Source organism: Oryza sativa, chromosome 2, assembly GCF_034140825.1.
Source record: "Oryza sativa Japonica Group chromosome 2, ASM3414082v1".
Taxonomy (NCBI): domain Eukaryota; kingdom Viridiplantae; phylum Streptophyta; class Magnoliopsida; order Poales; family Poaceae; genus Oryza; species Oryza sativa.
This window is the reverse complement of record NC_089036.1, coordinates 17,379,837-17,401,197: the sequence shown is the minus strand read 5'-3', so window position 1 is coordinate 17,401,197 and position 21,361 is coordinate 17,379,837. Positions and strand designations below refer to the sequence as shown.

The 21,361-nt window shown below is 49.2% G+C and overlaps 1 protein-coding gene and 1 pseudogene across 1 annotated transcript; both read right to left on the bottom strand.

The window, feature by feature from the left end:
• Positions 1-15,063: 15,063 nt before the first annotated feature.
• LOC107275344 (F-box protein At3g59000) lies at positions 15,064-16,616 on the bottom strand. Its single transcript, XM_015768948.2, has 2 exons — positions 15,860-16,616; positions 15,064-15,736 (listed from the first exon to the last, which is right to left on the bottom strand). Exons 1-2 carry the CDS (start codon positions 16,516-16,518, stop codon positions 15,166-15,168), a joined length of 1,230 nt encoding a protein of 409 aa, XP_015624434.2. The 5' UTR covers positions 16,519-16,616; the 3' UTR covers positions 15,064-15,165.
• Positions 16,617-17,452: 836 nt separating this feature from the next.
• LOC107280106 (probable F-box protein At4g22030) lies at positions 17,453-18,467 on the bottom strand (annotated as a pseudogene).
• Between the last annotated feature and the right edge of the window lie 2,894 nt (positions 18,468-21,361).

The window sequence follows — 21,361 nt, the reverse complement described above, 5'->3', positions numbered from 1 at the left end:
GGTGGTTGTACTCAGTCTTGCTCAATTTTTCCCAAACCCAGAAGAGGAGTTCCTGGAGGATGAAGGCTTCGGTGTCTAGCTCGTGCCTGCCGTCAAGTGCCTGTGGTCGTCGCCCTAGTCTTCCGCTGTTTCTCGTTTGTCTCTGAGTGTGCTGGGCCTTCGCTGCCCAGGTAATAAATTAACTATTTACGCTTCCGCTTGTTATACTCTGAATTGTATCAACTTTTGGTGTACCTTGTCTCCTGGGACAAGGATTAATGCACGCACGTAAGGAATGCCTGTTGGGTTATTTCCGGTCGTGACAAGTTGGTATCAGAGCCCCCTTGACCCTAGGACGAGCCGTAGATCCCAAGCCTTAGCAATATTTTCGAAATAAAAATCCTTTGTATTTGTGAAAATCCTCTAGTCTCTCTCTGTCTTGCTGCTTCATTTATCGCCAAAATCTGGCCTTTAAAATGTTGCTTTTCTTTTTGTTTTTGTTTGTAGATGGCCGGCAGCGTCACCCGTCGTGGTTTGGACATGACTGGTTTCGTCTTGGAGCTGCGGGGCATGTGCGTGGTCCTGGGGTATCCACATGGAGTGGACTACCAGGCCAGGCCGCTTCCGGAGCAGGAGGGGGACGACGCAGAGCCCCACGCTGCTTGGGAGGTCACTGCAGTGATCCTCGCTGGCTCTCCCGAGCGGACTTCGCTGACAGTCACCGCGGGTGGAGACTCTTTCCCCGCCGCCTGCCAGAGCGCCGCTCTCCTCGCCATCGGCACTCTTCACCAGCGCTACCCGGACGAGTTGCAGCACTCGCCCTACCGCTACCACCCTCGTCGCGGAGGAGCCCGCGACCACGCCACCTTCCGGGATGCTAGCTCGGAGGATGACGCTACCATCGTGCACTTGGCGCGCATGGTGGAGGCGTACGACGCGGCTCGTATCGACTTCCATCATATGGTGCGCCGTGGGATGGTCGAGAACAACTTGAAGATCCTGGAGCTGCGTCAGGAGAACCTGCAGCTCAAGAAGGACCTGGACGCAGTGGAGGCGCAGCTGCACCAGCTCAAGATCGCCCAGGGAGAGATCTGCCGCCCCAAGCGCCGCCGTGTCTGCCGCAGTCAGAAGATCACCGCCCGCAAGAGCACCTCCAGGCCCGAGCTTGTTCGTCAGTCCCTGGCGTGGACCTGCTTCATCGAGACCCCTTGTGCCGAGCCCGCGCCCGTGGTTCCCCAGGAGGGGGAAGCCTCCGGCGTTGGTAGCACGGAGGATGCGCTGTTGCTCACCTTCCGTCCTGGCCCGTCGCAGCGGTAGACGAGCAGTTAGTAGGCTTGCGCGTGTGTTTTTTTTCTCGTTTGTCTTCTTGTTGGGTTGTGTGGGGCACGGTTATGCCGGTGTGTGGTGTAACTGTGTCGGAGCCTGTCTTTATTTTATTTGCCTAAGCAACTTGAACTTTAATGAACCAATTTAATAGCAGTAATAAATTCAAGAATTATGGTAGTCGTGGGTGGTTAGCTTTAATTGTCAGCTCTCTCTGTTTGCTGGTTCTGTGTGGGGTTTTCAGATGGTGATGACCAGGAGAAGTGCTAACACAGGTGATGGCAACCAACCTGAAGGCAGCAACCACAACCATCAGGGCAACCCACCTCCACCTCCTCCTCCGCCTCCACCACCACTACCAGACACCAACGCCATTCTCACCCAAATCCTCGCCCAGCAGGCCAACATGATGACTGCTTTCCTCCACCACCTCCAAAATCCGCCACAACTTAATGCTCCACCACCACCCCCACAACACTCTAAACTCGCCGAGTTTCTCCGCATCCGCCCACCTACCTTCTCTAGCTCCAACAACCCCGTGGATGCGTTGGATTGGTTGCATGCCGTGGGGAAAAAGCTAGACACTGTGCAGTGCAGCGATGAGGAGAAAGTCATCTTCGCCGCCCACCAGCTGCAGGGACCCGCATCTCTATGGTGGGACCATTTCCAGGCTACGCAGCCAGAGGGACAGCCTATTACATGGGCTCGCTTCACCGCCGCTTTCCGAAGAACCCATGTGCCCGCCGGAGTCGTGGCCCTTAAGAAAAGGGAATTCCGAGAGTTGAAGCAAGGCAACCGCTTCGTGATGGAGTATTTGCACGAGTTCAACAACCTGGCCCGTTACGCTCCGGAGGATGTGCGGGAAGATGAGGAGAAGCAAGAGAAGTTCCTGGCAGGAATGGACCCTGAGCTGTCCGTCCGTCTAGTCTCCGGGGATTATCCGGATTTCCAACGTCTGGTGGACAAGAGCATCCGCTTGGAAGCCAAGCACAAGGAACTGGAGTCGCACAAGCGCCGCTTGGCAAATTTCCGCAACCAACGGGGTGCTAACCAAAGGGTCCGCTACACCAATCCCTATCCAGGGGGATCCTCCTCGCAGCAGCAACAACAGCAGCAGCAACCTCGCTCCGCGCCTCGACCTCAATTCGTGGTGCGCGTCCCACAGCCGCAGCAGCAGCAGAATCAACAAGGGACTCGTGCGCCCCGTCCTCCTACGCCAACTATGCAACCTGGTCAAGGCCGCAGGGACGCTCAAGGTCCGCAGCGTCTGTGCTTCAACTGCTTCAAGCCCGGGCACTTTGCGGATAAATACCCGAAGCCAAGGCGTCAGCAAGGCCAAGCGCCTCCCCGCCCCAACAACGGTGGTAAGGACGTCATTCGGGGTCGTGTGAACCATGTGACGGCCGAGGACGTGCTGACAACTCCAGACGTCATCGTTGGTACGTTCCTCATCCATTCCATCCCTGCTATCATTTTGTTCGACTCTGGAGCTTCCCACTCGTTTATATCTGTGCCATTCGTGGGGAGAAATCAGTTGGGGGTAGAAAGGCTTAGAAACCCTTTGCTCATCACCACCCCTGGAGGGGTTATGACAGCAAAGTATTATAGCCCTGCCGTCCCTATAGAAATTCAGGGGATTCCTTTTCCCTCGGATCTGATTCTGCTAGACACCAAGAACATGGATGTGATCCTTGGGATGAATTGGTTGGCTCAATTCCAAGGAGTAGTGGATTGCGCGAGACGCACTGTCACTCTGTACCGAGGGCCGGAACAACCGGTTGTTTTCTTTGCACCCCCAACCTCAGTCAGAAGTTCAGAACTTCATCAGATAGAACTGTCAGAAATTCCCATCGTCAGAGAGTTCGGAGACGTGTTTCCGGAAGAACTACCTGGTATGCCGCCCAAGCGAGAGATTGAGTTCCGGATAGATCTTGCTCCAGGAACCACTCCTCTGTACAAGCGACCCTACCGTATGGCAGCAAATGAACTGGCCGAAGTCAAGAAACAGTTGGAAGAGTTGAAAGAAAAGGGGTACATACGTCCGAGTACTTCCCCCTGGGGTGCTCCTGTGATTTTTGTGGAGAAGAAAGACAAGACGAAGAGGATGTGCGTTGACTACAGAGCTCTCAATGAAGTCACCATAAAAAACAAGTACCCTCTTCCCCGGATTGACGATCTGTTCGATCAGCTTAAAGGTGCCACTGTATTTTCCAAGATTGATCTTCGTTCCGGATATCACCAATTACGTATTCGTGAAGAAGATATTCCGAAGACCGCATTCACTACGCGATACGGACTGTATGAATTCACGGTGATGTCATTCGGTTTAACCAATGCTCCTGCCTTCTTCATGAACTTAATGAACAAAGTGTTCATGGAATACTTGGATAAATTTGTTATGGTGTTCATTGATGACATTCTGATATACTCACAATCAGAGGAAGACCATCAGCACCATCTCCGTCTGGTGTTGGGAAAGTTGCGGGAACATCAATTGTATGCCAAACTTAGCAAGTGTGAGTTCTGGTTGTCCGAAGTCGAATTCTTAGGGCACGTGATATCTGCTAAAGGAGTTGCTGTGGACCCCGAAACAGTGACCGCCGTCACTGATTGGAAGCAACCCAAGACCGTCACTCAAGTCCGCAGTTTCTTAGGTTTGGCAGGATACTACCGGAGGTTTATCGAGAACTTCTCCAAAATCGCTCGACCCATGACACAGTTGTTGAAGAAAGAAGAGAAATTTGTGTGGAGCCCGCAATGCGAGAAGGCGTTCCAAACTCTCAAAGAAAAGCTGGTTTCCTCGCCGGTGTTAATCTTGCCGGATACTCACAAGGACTTCATGGTGTATTGTGATGCTTCGCGCCAAGGATTGGGGTGCGTGCTCATGCAGGACGGTCATGTGGTGGCCTATGCCTCACGCCAGCTACGGCCTCATGAAGGCAATTACCCTACCCATGATTTGGAGTTAGCCGCGGTGGTTCATGCTCTAAAAATCTGGCGGCACTATCTCATTGGGAATCGCTATGAAATATATACTGATCACAAGAGTTTGAAATACATCTTCACTCAGTCGGACCTGAATCTTCGGCAAAGGAGATGGTTAGAACTCATCAAGGATTATGATGTGGGAATTCACTATCATCCTGGTAAGGCCAACGTGGTTGCCGACGCTCTAAGTCGAAAAAGCCATTGCAACACTCTTAACGTCCGTGGCATTCCACCCGAACTTAATCAACAGATGGAAGCCCTGAACCTAAGCATAGTTGGTCGCGGATTCTTGGCTACGTTGGAAGCCAAGCCCACCTTGCTCGATCAAATCCGCGAGGCTCAGAAGAATGATCCAGACCTGCATGGACTCCTCAAGAATATGAAACAGGGTAAAGCCGCTGGTTTCACAGAGGATGAACACGGAACCCTATGGAACGGAAACCGAGTATGCGTTCCAGATAACAGAGAACTTAAACAGTTGATACTTCAGGAAGCTCACGAAAGTCCTTATTCCATCCACCCTGGCAGTACGAAGATGTACCTAGACTTGAAGGAGAAATACTGGTGGGTTAGTATGAAGCGGGAAATTGCAGAGTTCGTGGCCCTTTGTGATGTGTGCCAGCGTGTCAAGGCAGAGCACCAACGACCGGCCGGACTTCTCCAACCTCTCCAAGTACCTGAATGGAAATGGGATGAAATTGGGATGGATTTCATCACCGGACTTCCAAAGACCCAAGGTGGATATGATTCTATATGGGTAGTTGTGGATCGATTAACCAAGGTAGGTCGATTCATTCCTGTGAAGACCACCTATGGAGGGAACAAACTAGCCGAACTCTACTTCGCTAGGATCGTAAGTCTCCATGGCGTTCCTAAGAAAATCGTATCTGATAGGGGAAGCCAATTCACCTCTCACTTTTGGAAGAAGCTTCAAGAAGAGCTGGGTACCCGATTAAACTTCAGCACCGCATACCACCCGCAGACAGATGGGCAGACCGAGCGTCTAAATCAGATCCTAGAAGATATGCTTCGCGCATGTGTCCTAGATTTCGGGAAGACCTGGGATAAGAGTCTCCCCTATGCCGAGTTCTCCTACAATAACAGTTATCAAGCCAGCATACAAATGGCACCTTACGAAGCGTTGTATGGGCGCAAATGCCGGACACCGCTCCTGTGGGACCAAGTTGGGGAAAGCCAAGTGTTCGGGACTGATATCCTGAGAGAAGCTGAAGCGAAAGTCAGAACCATTAGGGATAATCTAAAGGTGGCACAGTCCCGGCAGAAAAGTTATGCAGATAACCGTCGCCGTGACCTGGAATTCGCAGTGGATGATTTTGTGTACCTTCGGGTCACGCCATTGCGGGGTGTACACAGGTTTCAGACAAAGGGGAAGCTCGCACCTCGGTATGTGGGTCCTTTCCGTATCGTTGCTCGACGCGGAGAAGTCGCTTACCAGTTGGAGCTGCCCGCCTCCTTGGGCAACGTGCATGATGTGTTCCATGTGTCGCAACTCAAGAAATGCCTTCGAGTGCCATCCGAGCAGGCCGACTCAGAGCAAATTGAAGTTCGCGAAGACTTGACCTACGTGGAGAGGCCAGTGAAGATCCTGGACACCATGGAGCGCAGGACCAGGAACCGGGTAATCCGTTTTTGCAAGGTCCAATGGAGCAACCACGCCGAGGAAGAAGCTACCTGGGAGCGCGAAGACGAGCTGAAGGCAGCCCATCCCGACCTCTTCGCCAGTTCTTCCGAATCTCGGGGTCGAGATTCCGTTTAAGGGGGGTAGGTTTGTCGCGTCCCAAATCGACTCTAAAATACATCCTCAAAATTATGCATAGAATAAGTAAAATCCATGTGAAAGCCTCCAACAATTAAAATGTGCAAAGTTAAAAGTCGAAAAAGGCTTGGAGGATTTTTGTATATTTCCTAAAAGCCTAAAATGCGTAAATAAATTTTAGTGGAATTTTCAGAGCACAAATAATAATTAAGAAGAAATAAACAAAGTTAAAATGGTTTTATAAAAAGAAAAATCCCTAAAAGTCCTTTCCCCCCCTTCCTCTCTTGGGCCGGCTCGGCCCAACTCCCTCCCTCTCTCTCCTCTCCCCAGCGGCCCATCAGCCTCCTCCCCGCGCGCGCGCCGCTGACGGGCGGGCCCGCCCGCCACCCTCGCTGACGGGTGGGGCCCACCCGTCATCCGCTACCTCGCGCCGCGCCCGCCGCCTCGCCCGTGCCCTAGCGCCGCCGCCGCCGCGGATTCCGCCGCATCCCGCCGCCCCCGCGCGCAATAAAGAGGGGGAAATCACTCCCCGTGATTCCCTCCCTCTTTCCCCCCACTTTTCCCTCTCTCTCTCCCTCGGATTCGTTTGGAATCCCTCCCGAAATCCTCGCCGGCGTCATTGATGGAGCCGAGATCGCCGCGCCGGTTTCCTTCCTCTCCGGCCGCCCTCTCTCACTCCCACCCCTATTTAAGCACTCCCCGTGCCTCCCTCCTCCGTTTCCGACCCTTGCCGCTTTCTCTCCCCGTCGGAATCGAGCTCGCGCCGTCGTCCTCTCTCTCCGCCGTCGCCGCCAAGCTTCGGTCCGCCGCCGTCGTCGCCCCGGACCTCCTCCCGCTTCGGCATCGCCTCCTTCGGCTTCGCCGCGTTCTCGCCGACCTTGTCCACTCCTCCGTTTCGCCCGCCGACCGCCGGAGCACCGCCGTCCTCGTCGACCCGAGCCGCGCCGCCGCCTCTCTCCGCTTCGGTCGCCGTTCCCATCATCGCCGTCGACCCGGGGTGAGCCGAGGACCGCCATTTCGCTTCCCCCTTCCCTCCCCTCTCTCGGGTGCCGCTCCGTCGCGCCCGAGGTCGCCGCCGGCGACCATCGGGGCGCGGGCGCGCCGCCTCCCGTCGGCCGTGCCGGCGAGGCCGCCTTCGGGCGCGCCCCGCGGCTGCCATGTGGGGCCCGGCCGTCAGCCTCCCGCGCCCTCGGGTGCGGCTGACGCGTGGGACCCACGGCGCCGGCCGGCGCAAGCCGCGTGCACCCGGTCCACCGTGGACCGTGAGGCTGCCGCGTGGGCCCCACTCCCGTGGACCCGGTCCGCGCGCCCCTCCCCTCGGCTGACGCAATAAATCCGATTTTAAATTAAAATTTAAATGAAGAAATTCGCAAATATTCATTTAAAGAGCATATAAACTTCAAATGGCCATATCTTGGCCATTTGAACTCGGAATTGGACCGTTCAAGTCTCTAATTTTTCCTTAAGAAGTCAAGAACCCATTTTTGTGCTTTGTTTCTGCTTGTTATATGGAGTTTAGTAGAGTAAAAGCCTTTTCTTTTCCGTTGGTCGTGTAGACGCTGCAGCTTCGGAAGATCCGCTCTTCGTGGAAGTTGAAGCCGGTGTTTGGGAAAGCGAGCAAGGCAAGTCACATCATCTTTGAACATATTGAATCCCAGTTTGTAAAATTATGTTGATTTAACTTATTGTATTATCGCTTTATTTAAATTCCCGCGTTATCACTGTTTTATTTAGCCATGCCTATTTACCTTTGTTATGACCTTATTATTGTTATTGTTATTATTACCTTGTTCACCCTAGAATAAACAAAACCCCAACTAGTGGACACTCTACTCATGGTACCACTAGTACGATTATAGGTAGATGCTTCGCTTTTAATTAGGTAACATTAGGCGGTTTTACAACTCTAGACTTTGGGAATATTCATATCACCTGGACACTTTGGAATGGTTTGGTTATTGTGGAATTGGATTCACACCGCCCCCTCTATTCAAAATCCCCAAAATGGTTTTAGGCTGGGCTCGGGGTGCATGGTTTTGATGGTAGCACCTCGGCCATATAAGGACCGGTCTTCGGGCCTCTGTTGCAAAGCACTACCGTACTTCCACATGTCTAGTGGGTAAGGCTTAGTTTGTGGCTCAGTCTAGTTATAAACAAAAGTACACGGATGGAGGTGGATGAAGTCGGGGGTCGATGGACATTCTCCAGGGCAAATGAAGGCTACACGAGCTGCGGCCCGGTAGTCGAGATGTCATGGCACAGGGCCGGTGTCCTGCTGCTAGGGGCTCAGTCCTGCCTGCCTGTCCCGGGGGTTCCGGCCGTAGGTGGGATTGGGTCGGTACTCTTGTCTATGGCTAGGATGGGTTGGAAACTATGTCACGTCTTCCGTCTGTATACCGTGGTGGTATGTGGCACGTGGTTACACGTGAGGAAGATGTGTCTTGTGGGTAAAGATGTACACCTCTGATCAGAGTAAAACCTATTCGAATAGCCGCGCCCTCGGTTATGGGCAAGCCGAGCAATGTACCCAAGTTAGTGTTTTAATTCTTAAAACTTGCTTAACAACTAAAATATGGAATGGTTGGCCTGGGTTGGCTTGGGACGAGCTGGGACCCAGGGTCGGGTTGCCAGTTCGGTCTGAGTCATCGTAGGCCTTGGGTTAAGGCAGGTTCGTGTGGGTTCACGGCCTTGATAATTAATATTGTTTAGTTCTAGAATCGTGTTTACAAAATAGCCCTGAGCAACTAAATGTCTTTAAATGCTGTTTATTGCAACCCTAACCCCTTTATGGTATAACTCCTTTGTACTCCCTTGCATTTATTCTGCACTTGTGGGTGTGTCTTGTTGAGTACGGTGGTTGTACTCAGTCTTGCTCAATTTTTCCCAAACCCAGAAGAGGAGTTCCTGGAGGATGAAGGCTTCGGTGTCTAGCTCGTGCCTGCCGTCAAGTGCCTGTGGTCGTCGCCCTAGTCTTCCGCTGTTTCTCGTTTGTCTCTGAGTGTGCTGGGCCTTCGCTGCCCATGTAATAAATTAACTATTTACGCTTCCGCTTGTTATACTCTGAATTGTATCAACTTTTGGTGTACCTTGCCTCCTGGGACAAGGATTAATGCACGCACGTAAGGAATGCCCGTTGGGTTATTTCCGGTCGTGACAATCCGCAACGTCGTTACCATCAGCAGCTATTTCCTCCTCGCCCGTTTGATTTCCTTCAAATCCAACATACTGAGCAAAGTCCGGAATATTGTCGTCTTCCACTTCATCTTCTTCCATTTCAACACCTTGCTCTCCGTGGGATGTCCAACAATTATAGCTTGGCATGAACCCCGACTCAAACAAGTGGAAATGAATAGTCCTGGATGCAGACTCCTTCTGATTCTTACACTTATTGCATGGACAACAAATAAAACCCCTTTGCCTGTTAGCTTCGGCCACTCTCAAAAAATAGTGCACGCCGTCAATAAACTCTTTGGACCGCCGGTCAGCGTACATCCATTGTCGATCCATCTACATGAGTCAAAAAAACCATACACAAATAATTATTCTTACAATAATGACAGTCATACAATAATTATAAGATATCTTTATTCATACAAAAATCATAAAATATTACACCAAATAATTCTTAAAAACTATTTGTAAAGTTTTAAACTAATTTTAATGTGTTTTACTTCTTTTAATTTTCATTTTAGTTTGTTTTCTATTATTTAAGATTAACTTTCACTAGAGTTTTCCTTCTCAACTATTTTATAAAACCTTGTTTAGCAAATGAACTAAATTTCTATATATTCTTTCTTCCCCACATACATTTTCTCTCTCATCAACTTACAACTAAATTTTGGAGACAAAAAAAGTGTGCAAAACATAGGTGCAAATGTAGTATGACAAAAAAAAACATTGGAGGATGAAGTTGCAAACCTTTTAGGCACCTCCGATTTGTATGTAATCACCAAAATAAATTCAATAGAAATTTTGGCATGACCTCCCCTCTTTTTTGAAGAAATTTTGAAGCTTGCTCGGGCAGCTGGAGGAGGAAGAAGACATATATATAGGGGTGGGACTTTAGTCCCGGTTGGTAGCACCAACCGGGGCTAAAGATCACCGGGATCTTTAGTCCCGGTTGGTAATACCAACCGGGACTAAAGTTACGATCTTTAGTCCCGGTTGGTGTTACCAACCGGGACTAAAGATCCCGGGGGGGGCCTGACAGGCCCTGACAGCATTCGAACCGGGACTAAAAATGATCTTTAGTCCCGGTTGGTAATATAAACCGGGACTAAAGATCAAATATGCCCGTTACCCTTTTGAACCGGGACTAAAGATCATCTTTAGCCCCGGTTTTTATTGTATCCGGGACTATTGTGGAAATCGGCCGACCGACGAAAGATGGTTTCTCCACCAGTGTGTGTCTCCACCATAATCTCATCCATAATTCAAACATAGTGTACGAAAGTTTATAAAGTATTGCTAAGCCATGTTGATAAGTGACTAGCACATATAAATAAGATGCAGGGAACAAGGAATTTGGATATAGATTTCAAGGGTGGCTTATCATCGAGTTTTAGGTACATACTACCTCCGTCCCAAAATAAGTGCAGCTGTGGATATCCGTGCCCAACATTTGACCGTCCGTCTTATTTAAAAAATTTGTGAAAAAATTGAAAATATTTAGTCACATATATATAAAAAGTACTATTCATGTTTTATCATCTAATAGCAATAAAAATACTAATCATAAAAAATTTTCAAATAAGACGAACGATCAAACGTTGAACGTGAATAGTGCAAAACTGCACTTATTTTGAGACGGAGGGAGTATTTTATAATTAGCATGCAATTTTATTTGCAAATATTCATGAACATGGGATCAATATGCTCAACAAGAGAAGCGTGGTGACCTGCCCTGCTCAGTCAATGGCTCCTCCTCGACTGTTTCGGCCTCTTCGTCACAAATGTAACTTGGTCGACAGATGATCGTCAATATAGCTACTTTTCCTATTCTAACGAAAAGGCGAAAATCCTAGAAAAATATGAAAAATGTCAAACATGTGTCAATGGATATGTCTTGATTTTAAAAGAATTTTGGTGAAAGATTCATTGAAATCTGATTTAAAATGGGTGAGCTATTTTCTAGATTTTTTTTCGTTAGGAAAATATCTTGTCTCACTGAAAGGTGGGTCCCACAACCTTTTTGTTTTGTAAAGAGTAAATTTCACAGAGCTATATGTGCTTTGGCCAAATTATAAGAAAACCAACATGTTATGTCATAAAACTACAAATTTACCACTAAATTTATCTCAGAACTACAGATTTATGGTATAATATAGCAAAACTACATATTTAATAAAAAACATATCATAAAACTACAACTTTAATATTAATTTAATCACAAAACTTGGATGTTATAACTCAAACATAACATTAGTGGTAAGGATTTAAACCCCAAAATCTGTAGTTTTGTGATGATTTTATTATTAAATCTATAGCTTTCTGATACCAGTCTTAAACATGTAGTTTTGTGATAAATGTATTGTTAGAACTAGAGTTCTATAATAATTTTTTTGTTAGATCTATAGTTCTATGATTCGAGTAGACCATGCAATGCTCGAGTAGGACTTTCTTTCTCTTTCCTTATCGAGAACATCTTCCGTATATGAGTCTTTATACCGCATACGCCTTTGTATATGTTGGGCCCCACCAAGGTTAATAGATTAGTGTTTGGTATGCCTTATTCATATATAATACTGACATCCTTCTCTCTCATCTTCCTCACTTCTCTCTTCTCCCCTGTGATCCTGTCTCGAGAGCTCGCCATCGCTAGGGTTAGCCCATGAAGGAGACATGTAGCCTGGAAGACGGTGCGCCTGGCAAGGGGAAAACCCAGGAAGCCTCTGCCATATCTAGGCAGCGGCGTGCCGGTTGAGGTGGTCTCAAGCGGTGGGAAGGGCTGATTGAGGTAGCAGTCGGGGATGGTTTCCATGGACGTCAACGAAGTGGTGGCCGTGGACGTGGAGGGTCCAAGAGGCTGTAGGGATCCAAGGGCATCGATGAGGCTTGCCAAAGCCTGCGAGGAATGCGGTTGGTTGCTAGGTGGGGTTGTGGCGGCATGTCCATGAGGGTGGTGGAGGCGAGATGGTGTGGGTTTGATTCCAGTGAAATTTGTTGGAGTCAGCGATCAATCGGTTGGCACGGTGCTTGGGATGGCTTCGTAGGGACTAAGGAAGCACTTTGCTTTATTTAGCGCCACTAGGGGAGCACTGCGGATAGGGGCGTAATCCTCAGCGGGCTTGATGCAGTACAGCGGCGTAAGCAAAACACCGATGAGCCTTATCGACGACGAGGGGTGTGGGACTAGGGGAGCCTATCGGTGAGAGGGTTTGACCTAGGATGCCTTAGAGACGGTGGCCGGTTGGTTGAGGCCCCCCGCGGCCGGGAAAGGGAGCGTTTCCAACAGACGGTCCATGCACTTGGTATGTTGGCGTGGCCAATTAGGCGTCTGGGCAGAACAGCGAGCGGTGTGAATCATCGTCCCGTCTTCGTGGTTTTGTGAGACAATCGCTGACAAGGTGGCCAGCTCCGACAAGCCGATCAGGCACAGATGCTCCGGTGGTAGCGGCGTGCAGCCTAGGCGCATGGTAAGCGGGCGTGGTGGCACGCCGTGTAGCGGCTGCGCCGTCACTTTGACTGCGTGACATTCAGAAAAGCACCGAGGAGGGGGAATGAAGGGAAGAGTGAGGGTCCTCATGCACTGTGCGGTAGCCGGGAAGCAGTACACCGGATCGGCCAACAGCAAAACCATTTGCATCAAGGTATGGGTCGGTGAAGGTCGAACTCGCGGATCGTCCTCACGTCCACGGTCGTGGTGGCACGGCAGCGTGGCGTGGTCATGGTTCGTCCTGACTCGCGCGGCCCTTGCGGTGCGAAAAGCGGCGCAGGATGAGTGCGTCGTATAAACGCGCGCGGTGCCGGCCGGTGCTGTCGTACGTGGTGTGGAGCGGGTCAGGTCTCGCGGTCATCGGCAAATCATAGCGCCGTCCTCTCTTCCGTGAAGAAGGAAGACGCGCTGTCCCGAACGGGCTAGGGGTAGATAGACCGCGAGAGCGAGACGACCGGAATTGGGAGGGTAGCGGCGGCGTCCCCGTCGGCCGGGGTTTGTGCCAGCGGCAGGCTGGCGCGCTCGTCGACGGGGCTCGTAGTAAACTATTGCGCAGCCAGTGTTGCTCTGTGGCTGACATGGGTGGCGGTGCGGTGGCGCCTTGGTACCACCGAAGCATCTGTGCCTCGCTCGCTTGCTTGGTGCGTCAGCCCAAAACAGCGTAGGCTGGTGTGTCGCAACGGGCAGAGCGGCGTGTCCACCAGCTGTCATGTATGTAGCGGCCCGCGCGTGTGCCTCTGCACGTTACAGAGTGTAATAATCAGAATCGATGTTTAGATTGAAGATGCTATTCCGTTCATTTTATTTCATCAATTGTCATGATTGTTTTTGCGCTCCAAATAATTTAAAATAAAAATGTCACAATCCCATCAAGCTATATATATGCAACTTTGATACAGTGCACGTCTCCATCGGAGATTGTTTGAATAGTTGGTCTGAGATTTTGTAAAACATAGCTATGAGATTTTGTAACGAATATTTAGACCTCAAAATGATTTCAAATGATATAGATATCAATAACAAAGTTGTAGATCTCGTCAAGATCGACAATTTTGATATAAAGTTTATCATCAAGCTCTACAATTTTGATATCTTAACTAATTAAAAGATTCGTAATTTTCCTTTCATCACATCCAATTTTCATCCGTGTTTTCTTCCGTACGAAATCCGATTTGGTTATCAATAGCGATAGAAAAAATTGCAAAAAAAAAAAAAGAAAAACCATCCTCAGCCACCGACGCCATCATTGCCACCAAAGGAAGAAGAGAGCCGGCGGAGGGAGCCACGGCTACTGGATCCGCTTGCGGTCGCCGCTACCAGTGACGGATCCACCCGCGGACGCCGCCGACACCACGTCGCCATCGACGATGCCATTGGGAGGGCACCTTCACCGTTGAGGCCGACGGGGAGAGGGAGAGGGGGAGGGACGGCTGTCTCCGCCACACCCCGCCGTCGCTGCGTCGTGCCGGCAAGACGGGAAGAAGAGGGAGAGAAGGAGCACGGACGCTGCCGACGCCGTCGTCACCGTCGACGCGCCATAGAGAGGGCGCCGTCGCCGCCATCTCCACCGCACCCCGCCGTCGCCGCGCCGTGCCGGCGAGAAGGGAGGGGAAGCAGCGCCGGTGGGGGGAGAGACGGCGCCGGTGGCGGGGGAGGCAACCGGCTGGGGGGAGGGGGAGAGGCAGCGTCGCGGGCGGGGAAGAGACGAGTCTGGGGCATGGGAGGTAACCGATTTGAGCCGTCGATGAAAACGAACGGATCAGATCGATCAAGCGTTTGGGCCGCACCATTTGGGCCGCATGCGGGCTGGCGGTCCAGCAAGTGAGAGGAGTATGGGGATATTAAGTATACTTTAGCGCTTGCGGGCTGAAGAAGAAAATGGGCTGAAAATGGCCCATAGAGAAAAATGATTTTTTATTTAAATAAATTCTAAAATGATATTTGTATTATTAAAATTATCAATTAAGCTCTGTAAATTTCAAGAAAATCTCAAAGAGTGTAATTAATATAGAAAATTTAATATAAATTAAATCCAAGCATAACATTTTATTTCTCACACTTACTTTACTTGAAAATTAATTTAATTATATATCTAACTACTTAAAAAATACCCAAATATTCCAGAAAATGTGTATTTCATTTAATTAGAATTTAATATATTTTAATTTAATTTTCTCTTTTTTTTCTTTCCGTTACAACGCACGGACACTTTTGCTAAAATTTCAAATAGTGTAATTAATATCTAGGAAATTTGTATTTCATTAAATTAGAATTTAATATGTTTTAATTCAATTTTCTCGTTTTTTCTTTCCGTTGCAACGTATGGGCACTTTTGCTAGTATGAAAAAAAAACATCCACTAATAAAGTAACAAGTCCGATTATTACATGATGATGGAACTGAACCTGCTAACACAGACGTAATCTGTCTTGTGTTCTAATTTCCTACGGCGAGGATGTCGTAATGTTGGTCACATCAACATAAATTTTGGTTTGCACATCCTGTCCAAAGCTGTTCCTCATCATTCTTGCGTGATGGATCATGTGCCGTTTGCTGTTGTAGATCACATTGACGCGGCCTTCAGCATCGGCTACTGACAACCTGAGCCGTAGCTCACGGATGGCAGGGCACCATCGGAGGACGCTTGCTACTGTCAATTCTGTGGCCATGTCGTGATCATCCTTGCAATGGGCGTCAAGCTCGAGGTACTCAAGGTTAGGGAACGTGGCGAGGACGCCGTCGTCAGCGTCGTCGGCGTCCACGGCGATGTACTCTGCATAGAAGTCCAGCTGCAGCTTCAAGACCCTCACGCCGTGCAGGTGCCGGAGGCAGCTCCACATGGGTACGGTCAAGTTGTTGGGATCTTTGTCGCCATAGCTCCGGTGGTCGTGGAAGTGAAGGTCGGCGGATGCGAGGTCCGGCGCCGGCGAGGTCAAGGAGAAGCGCCCCGGGAGGGAGCGTTCGTTTACGAAGGAGCGTAGGCGGGACACGTCGAGCTCGATGCAGCGATCTCTACTGTAATACCCGATGAGGGCTAGCTCGGTGAGCGCCGGGCCTCAGAGCTGGAGGCGGAAGCCGTCAGCGAGGTAGACGCCCCGGCTGCCGTCGTTGCTCCTGAAGCTGATCCTCTCGAGCCACAGGTTGGCGAGCCTCGGCGCGGCGTCGATCACGCCCTGGAGCGTCTCCGGTGACACGGTGGCTTTCACCAGCCGCATCTCCTCCAGGAGCGGGAGGACGACGCCGCCGTCGCCGTCGCCGAGGCGTTCGACGCCGACGTCGTTGGCGTGCAGAACGCGGAGCGTGGCCGCGGCGCAGGGCAGGGATCCGAGCCGCAGCCGCCACGTTCCGCTGGAGCTCGAGCGCTCGCAGCTGCCGTGCTCGCAGAGCCACGAGACGGCGCAGCGGACGCGGAGCTCCTCGACGCGCGCCGCCGCCGGGGCGTCCAGGACGGCGTCGACCACACCGGCACACCTCTCCTCGGCAGCGCCTCCCTCGATCTCCTCCGACACGAGGCGAAGGCTCAGGACCCTCGGGCTCTCGCACGCGGCGAGGGCGGCCAGCGCGTGGCCGACGAATGCGCTCCGCCTGTGCTCCGGGAAGTTGTTGCCTCTGTACGCTGCCGGGTACAAGTAGGGCTCCGTGTCCAGGTTGACGGTGCCCGCCTGGCGCCACAGCGGACGCCAACGCCGCGAGAGCACGGCGGTGGCGGCGCCTTCCTTGGCAGAGAGCAAGGAGATGATGTGCCGGAGGAGGTCGTCGGGGAGGCCGGAGAGGTGGTCGCTGGTGGCGGCGGCCATGGGGGACGGATGTACTTTCCTGATTCCTAGATTGATAAATCGAAACGAATGACTCGATGGGATAGAAGATGGCAATGCGGTGAAAATTATATATTATCGAGAGATTGATTAATAAATCCCGGTATACATATTTATGCCCACTGATTTATAATAGTTCTTATTGGACACGATGCAAGTTTTTGTAAAGATAAAAAAGAAATAGATAAAGCTTCTAAAGATAAAAGAAAAGTTACTTAATCTTATATAATTAATAGATATGAAAATTTACTAAATCATATATATATATATATATATATATATCTATATATACTAATAAAAAATTACATATGGCTTCCGTAAAAAACTTTCGTCCGTAAAAAGATTTTGTCCAAGATTAAAAAAACCCGTTCATCTCCGATTTTCTTATCAACGGCGCGCGGAAAATCATCAAGTCTCTGATTTTTCTCGCGCATGTATGCGCTTAGAGATGGGCCCAGCTTTTTGCGCGTCTCCTCTCTGGCTCACTGCGGAAAAAGTATACCGGAGGTCCCTGAACTTGTCACCGAGATAAAAAACGTCCCTGAACCGCAATATCATACACCCGGGGTCCCCCAACTATACAAAACCGGTCACCCGAGATCCCTGGGTGGTTTTGACCCCGGTTTTGATCTACGTGACGGCTGAGTCAGCGTGGGACCCACGTGGGCCCCACATGTCAGGTATCCACGTCATCTCTCTTTCCCCTCTTCTTTCTGCCTTCCTCCCCTCTCTGCTCTCTCTCTCTCTCTCTCTCTCTCAAGGCCGGGCGGCGGGCCGACGGGTAGGGAGCAGACGGCTAGGCGGCGAGCGGGGCTGAGCGGCAGCGCCGCGACGGCGGCTGGCGGCCGGCGGTGGCGTCGCCCTCTTCTTCTTCTCTGATCCCTGGACCCTGCCGCTCCTGCTCCGTCCTCATCGAAGGTGATCGCCGCAGCGTCGGGCACGATTAGGAGGATGCTCGAGGAGGGTGGTGGCGGACGGCAGCGGCGAGGACGACTTCGTCGTCAACCTCCCCAACGTCGTCAAGGGCGCTGCCCTCTCCCGCGTCGTGAAGTACTGCGACCACCACCACGGCGGCGGCGCCGACCCGTGCTCCGCCCAGTCCACCTTCCCTCCCGGCAAATTCCTTGATGTCCTCGTCCTTGACCGTCGGCGAGGCTATCGCCTTGAACTTCTTGAGCTCCAACGTGCTCCGGCCGAGCTGCAGCGCCACCTTCGTCTCGAACACCTTGCAGTTCTCCCTCTGCTCGACGTCGGCCTCCTTGAGGCGACGCCTCGATGTCCTCCTGGATCTTCCGGTAGATGCTGGCCATGTTGCGGCACAGGTCAAACACCATGCCCACCTGCCCGCCGTGCTCGACGGTGTTCACCGCCGCTGCCAGCGCGCCACCGAGGACTGCCACGCCGGACGCCTACGCTACGACCTCGCCGGAGCCGATGAACGCTGCGGCGAGCGTGGCAGCGCCGGCCAGCGCCGGGCCTGCCATGGCGAGGCGCTTGTTGAGGGCGAGGACCAGCTTGCCGACTGACACGTACTCGTTCTCGTCCTTGGCCCTGATGACACGGAGGATGTCGCGCATCTCCTCCTCCACCTCTTGGGTCCAGCCGTTCCCGGCCATGGCGGTGGCTCGCCGGCCCGCGGCGCCATTGGTTGCCGCTACCTTTGACGTGTTGAAGATCGGAGCACGCTGCTGCTACTGCTGCTTCTTAGTCGGCTGCCACCACCGGGCGGGCTCGACGACCTTGGGGAACTTGTCGAGCATGACGGGGAGGAGAGGCAGCGGGTAGGCGGCGTCGAGCGCGAGCACCCGGTCCATGGCGTCCAGGGAGATGAGGAGGGAGCGGGAGCGGCAGGGTCCAGGGAGCGGGAGAAGAAGAAGAGGGCGACGTCGCCGCCGCCGCCGTCGCAGCGCCGCCGCTCAGCCTCGCTCGCCGCCCAGCCGTCTGCTCCCTACCCGTCGGCCCGACCTACGAGAGAGAGTGCAGAGAGGGGAGGGAGGAAGAAAGAAGAGGGGAAAGAGAGATGATGTGGACACCTGACATGTGGGGCCCACGAGGGTCCCACACCGACTTAGCCGCCATGTAGGCCAAAACCGGGGTCAAAACTATCGAGGATCTCGGGTGACCGGTTTATATACTTGGGGAACCCCGGGTGTCTGGTATTGCGATTCAAGGACGTTTTTTTATCTCGGTGACAAGTTCAAGGACCTCCGGTATACTTTTCCCCTGCTGATCTCCTCTCTGGGCTGGCTGGCCATCTGCCCACAGCCCCCTACTGCAAGTCTACAACAGGTCCTCAGCCGGCCCCCACATGAGCCAAATGGGCCTGCTGCCTTTAGCCACCAAACAGCTTGTGCATATGATATATTTTTCTTTTGAGAACTTTGTGCGTATGACCTGAAATTATATTCTCTTGGTGATTTAAAAATAAAATTCTTCTCTACTATTTTTATATTTATATTTCTCATCTCTACTTCTCTACTATTATAAAAATTAAAGATGTTTTTGCCGGTACTTTAGTGCGTCATCCGTGTATGGGTCGGTTTTAAGTTCATTTGCTTTTAGAAATACAAATTCGTATTTGAGTCGGTTTTTAAGTTCATTCGCTTTTGAAAATACAGAAGAAATCATATAAGAAATCTCTTTAAAAAACTCGCATGCTAACTTGAGACGATCAGACTCTAATTGTAACTCATGATTTTCTAACAAAATATATATCCAAACGAATTTAACACAATGCATTTCATCTTAACTAAACCATATATCTCTATCTCTATCTCTACTATTATAAAAATTAAAGGTGTTTTTGCCGAGATTTTGATAGGTCACCCGTGTTTAAATAGGTTTTAATTTAATGTTTCCATCCGAGCGAATTAATTGGACCGCCTTAAAAAGAAAATGTGTCCGATTCCCCGTAAAATGGTGAAAAAAACGTCCGTAAAAAAATAAAAAAAAGAGCAAAAAAGTCCCCCAGAAGAAAAGTCCGATTCCCCGAGAACGGCGAAAAAACGTCGTTCCTAAAAATTTTTATTATTCGTTTTGTATGCAACAATAAAAAAGGCAGTCAAGCAGTCCGTGAAAAAAAAATCCATCCAAAATAATAAAAAAGGCAAAAAAACCAAAAAATGCCTTCAAAAGAGAACAAAACGTTTATCGTAATCTTTACCTATTATAAGAATTGAAGATAATTTTATACTCATCAAATTTTCGTCCGTCATCCGTTCGTTCCAACAAGCCGTCTTGTTCCGATTCATATATGTTTTTAGCATTTTGACCATATTCACGTTTCCTTTTATTTTCTCTCCACATCCAATACGTTTTTGCACATATATGGGCCTAAAATTGTAAAAGGGCCCAACGTCTATCACAATCTGTCTTCCTATTTTGAGCTGTCTTAGTGGAAAATATTGCCCATCTTCTAAGCATATGTTACATACTATTTATTCCAGATTTGTCTATGTTTATTTCAATAATTTTGTACACATGCAAATGAAAAACATACTAATTTTTGTATGGGTGGCTTGCATGCATGTCCGTTTATTTTGTGAAGGATTCATCTACACATGATTCTTTTTAACGTAAGTTTTTCAACATATGATTTCCTTCGGCTATTTAGGATTAAGTGATTTATTATTAAAACTGAAGTTGTTTCCGTTGATAGTTTTGGTACGTTGTCCGTATTTAAGTTGGTTTTAAAATTCGTTTGCTTTTAAAAATACAAGGGTTTCGAATTGGATATCATCTCAAAATAAAAATCCCATATACTTTTTAGACAAAAAAAAAATCTAACAATAATATGATTAAAATAGTCTTCACCCGTTGCAACGCACGGATATTTTTTCTAGTATTATAAAAATTGAAGATATTTTTACTGGTACTTTGGTACGTCATCCGTGCATGAGTTGGTTTTTAAGTTTGTTCTTTTCAAATACAGATCCGCATTTGAGTCGGTTTTTAAATTAGTTCGCTTTTGGAAATACAGAAGGAATCGTATAAGAAATCTCTTTTAAAAAACTCGCATGCTAATTTGAGACGATCGGACACCATGATTTTCTATATATATATATATATATATATATATATATATATATATATATATATATATATATATATATATATATATATATATATATATATATATATATATATATATATATATATATATATATATATATATATATATATATATATATATATATATATATATATATATATATTCAAACGAGTTCTCACATTAGATTTTACCTTAACTGAAACATATAATAATAATAAGATTAAAATAGCCTTCACCCGTTACAACGCACGGGTATTTTTTTCTAGTATATAATAAAGTTATGTATACATATGTGTTTTTTTTAAAAAATTGATTGCTATATGTGGATATCCGGAAAAATCCATATAGTTTCTGACTGGAACCGATTTCGCTGGATACTGATCTGGTCTTACTGTCAGTTTGAGAAGAAAAACTATACGTATTAATTACTGTCCAATAATTATCTGTTCGAAACTATCCTTTTCCGAAAATGAATTTGGATATCGGGAATATATGAACCGATTTCATCCCTACCAAAGGGTCCCGGGTGTCGAGGCTTAGGCAACACAGAGGAAGATAAAGGCTGGAGCAGAACACCCAGAAGAAAGAGAACACAGTGTTAGGCTGAAATCGACCTAGGTGCAGTCTGCAGATGACTATTTTTGGTGATATTTGGTTTTAGTAATATCTCGCTATCCGTTGCGAACTAATAAAAGAATAAGTAGTCGTAAGTCCATGACGTGAACCTGGATAGGTTGCACAAAAGAGCTAACCAGTTTAGCTACGCTCACTATA

What these genes read in the sequence shown, in the direction of transcription:
- LOC107275344 (XM_015768948.2), bottom strand. Translation starts at nt 16,518, where the DNA reads ATGGCCGCCGCCACCAGCGACCACCTCTCCGGCCTCCCCGACGACCTC. An exon ending in GCGCCGAGGCTCGCCAACCT is followed by an intron (nt 15,737 to 15,859) that starts GTGGCTCGAGAG and finishes CGGGTATTACAG; the next exon opens with TAGAGATCGCTGCATCGAGC.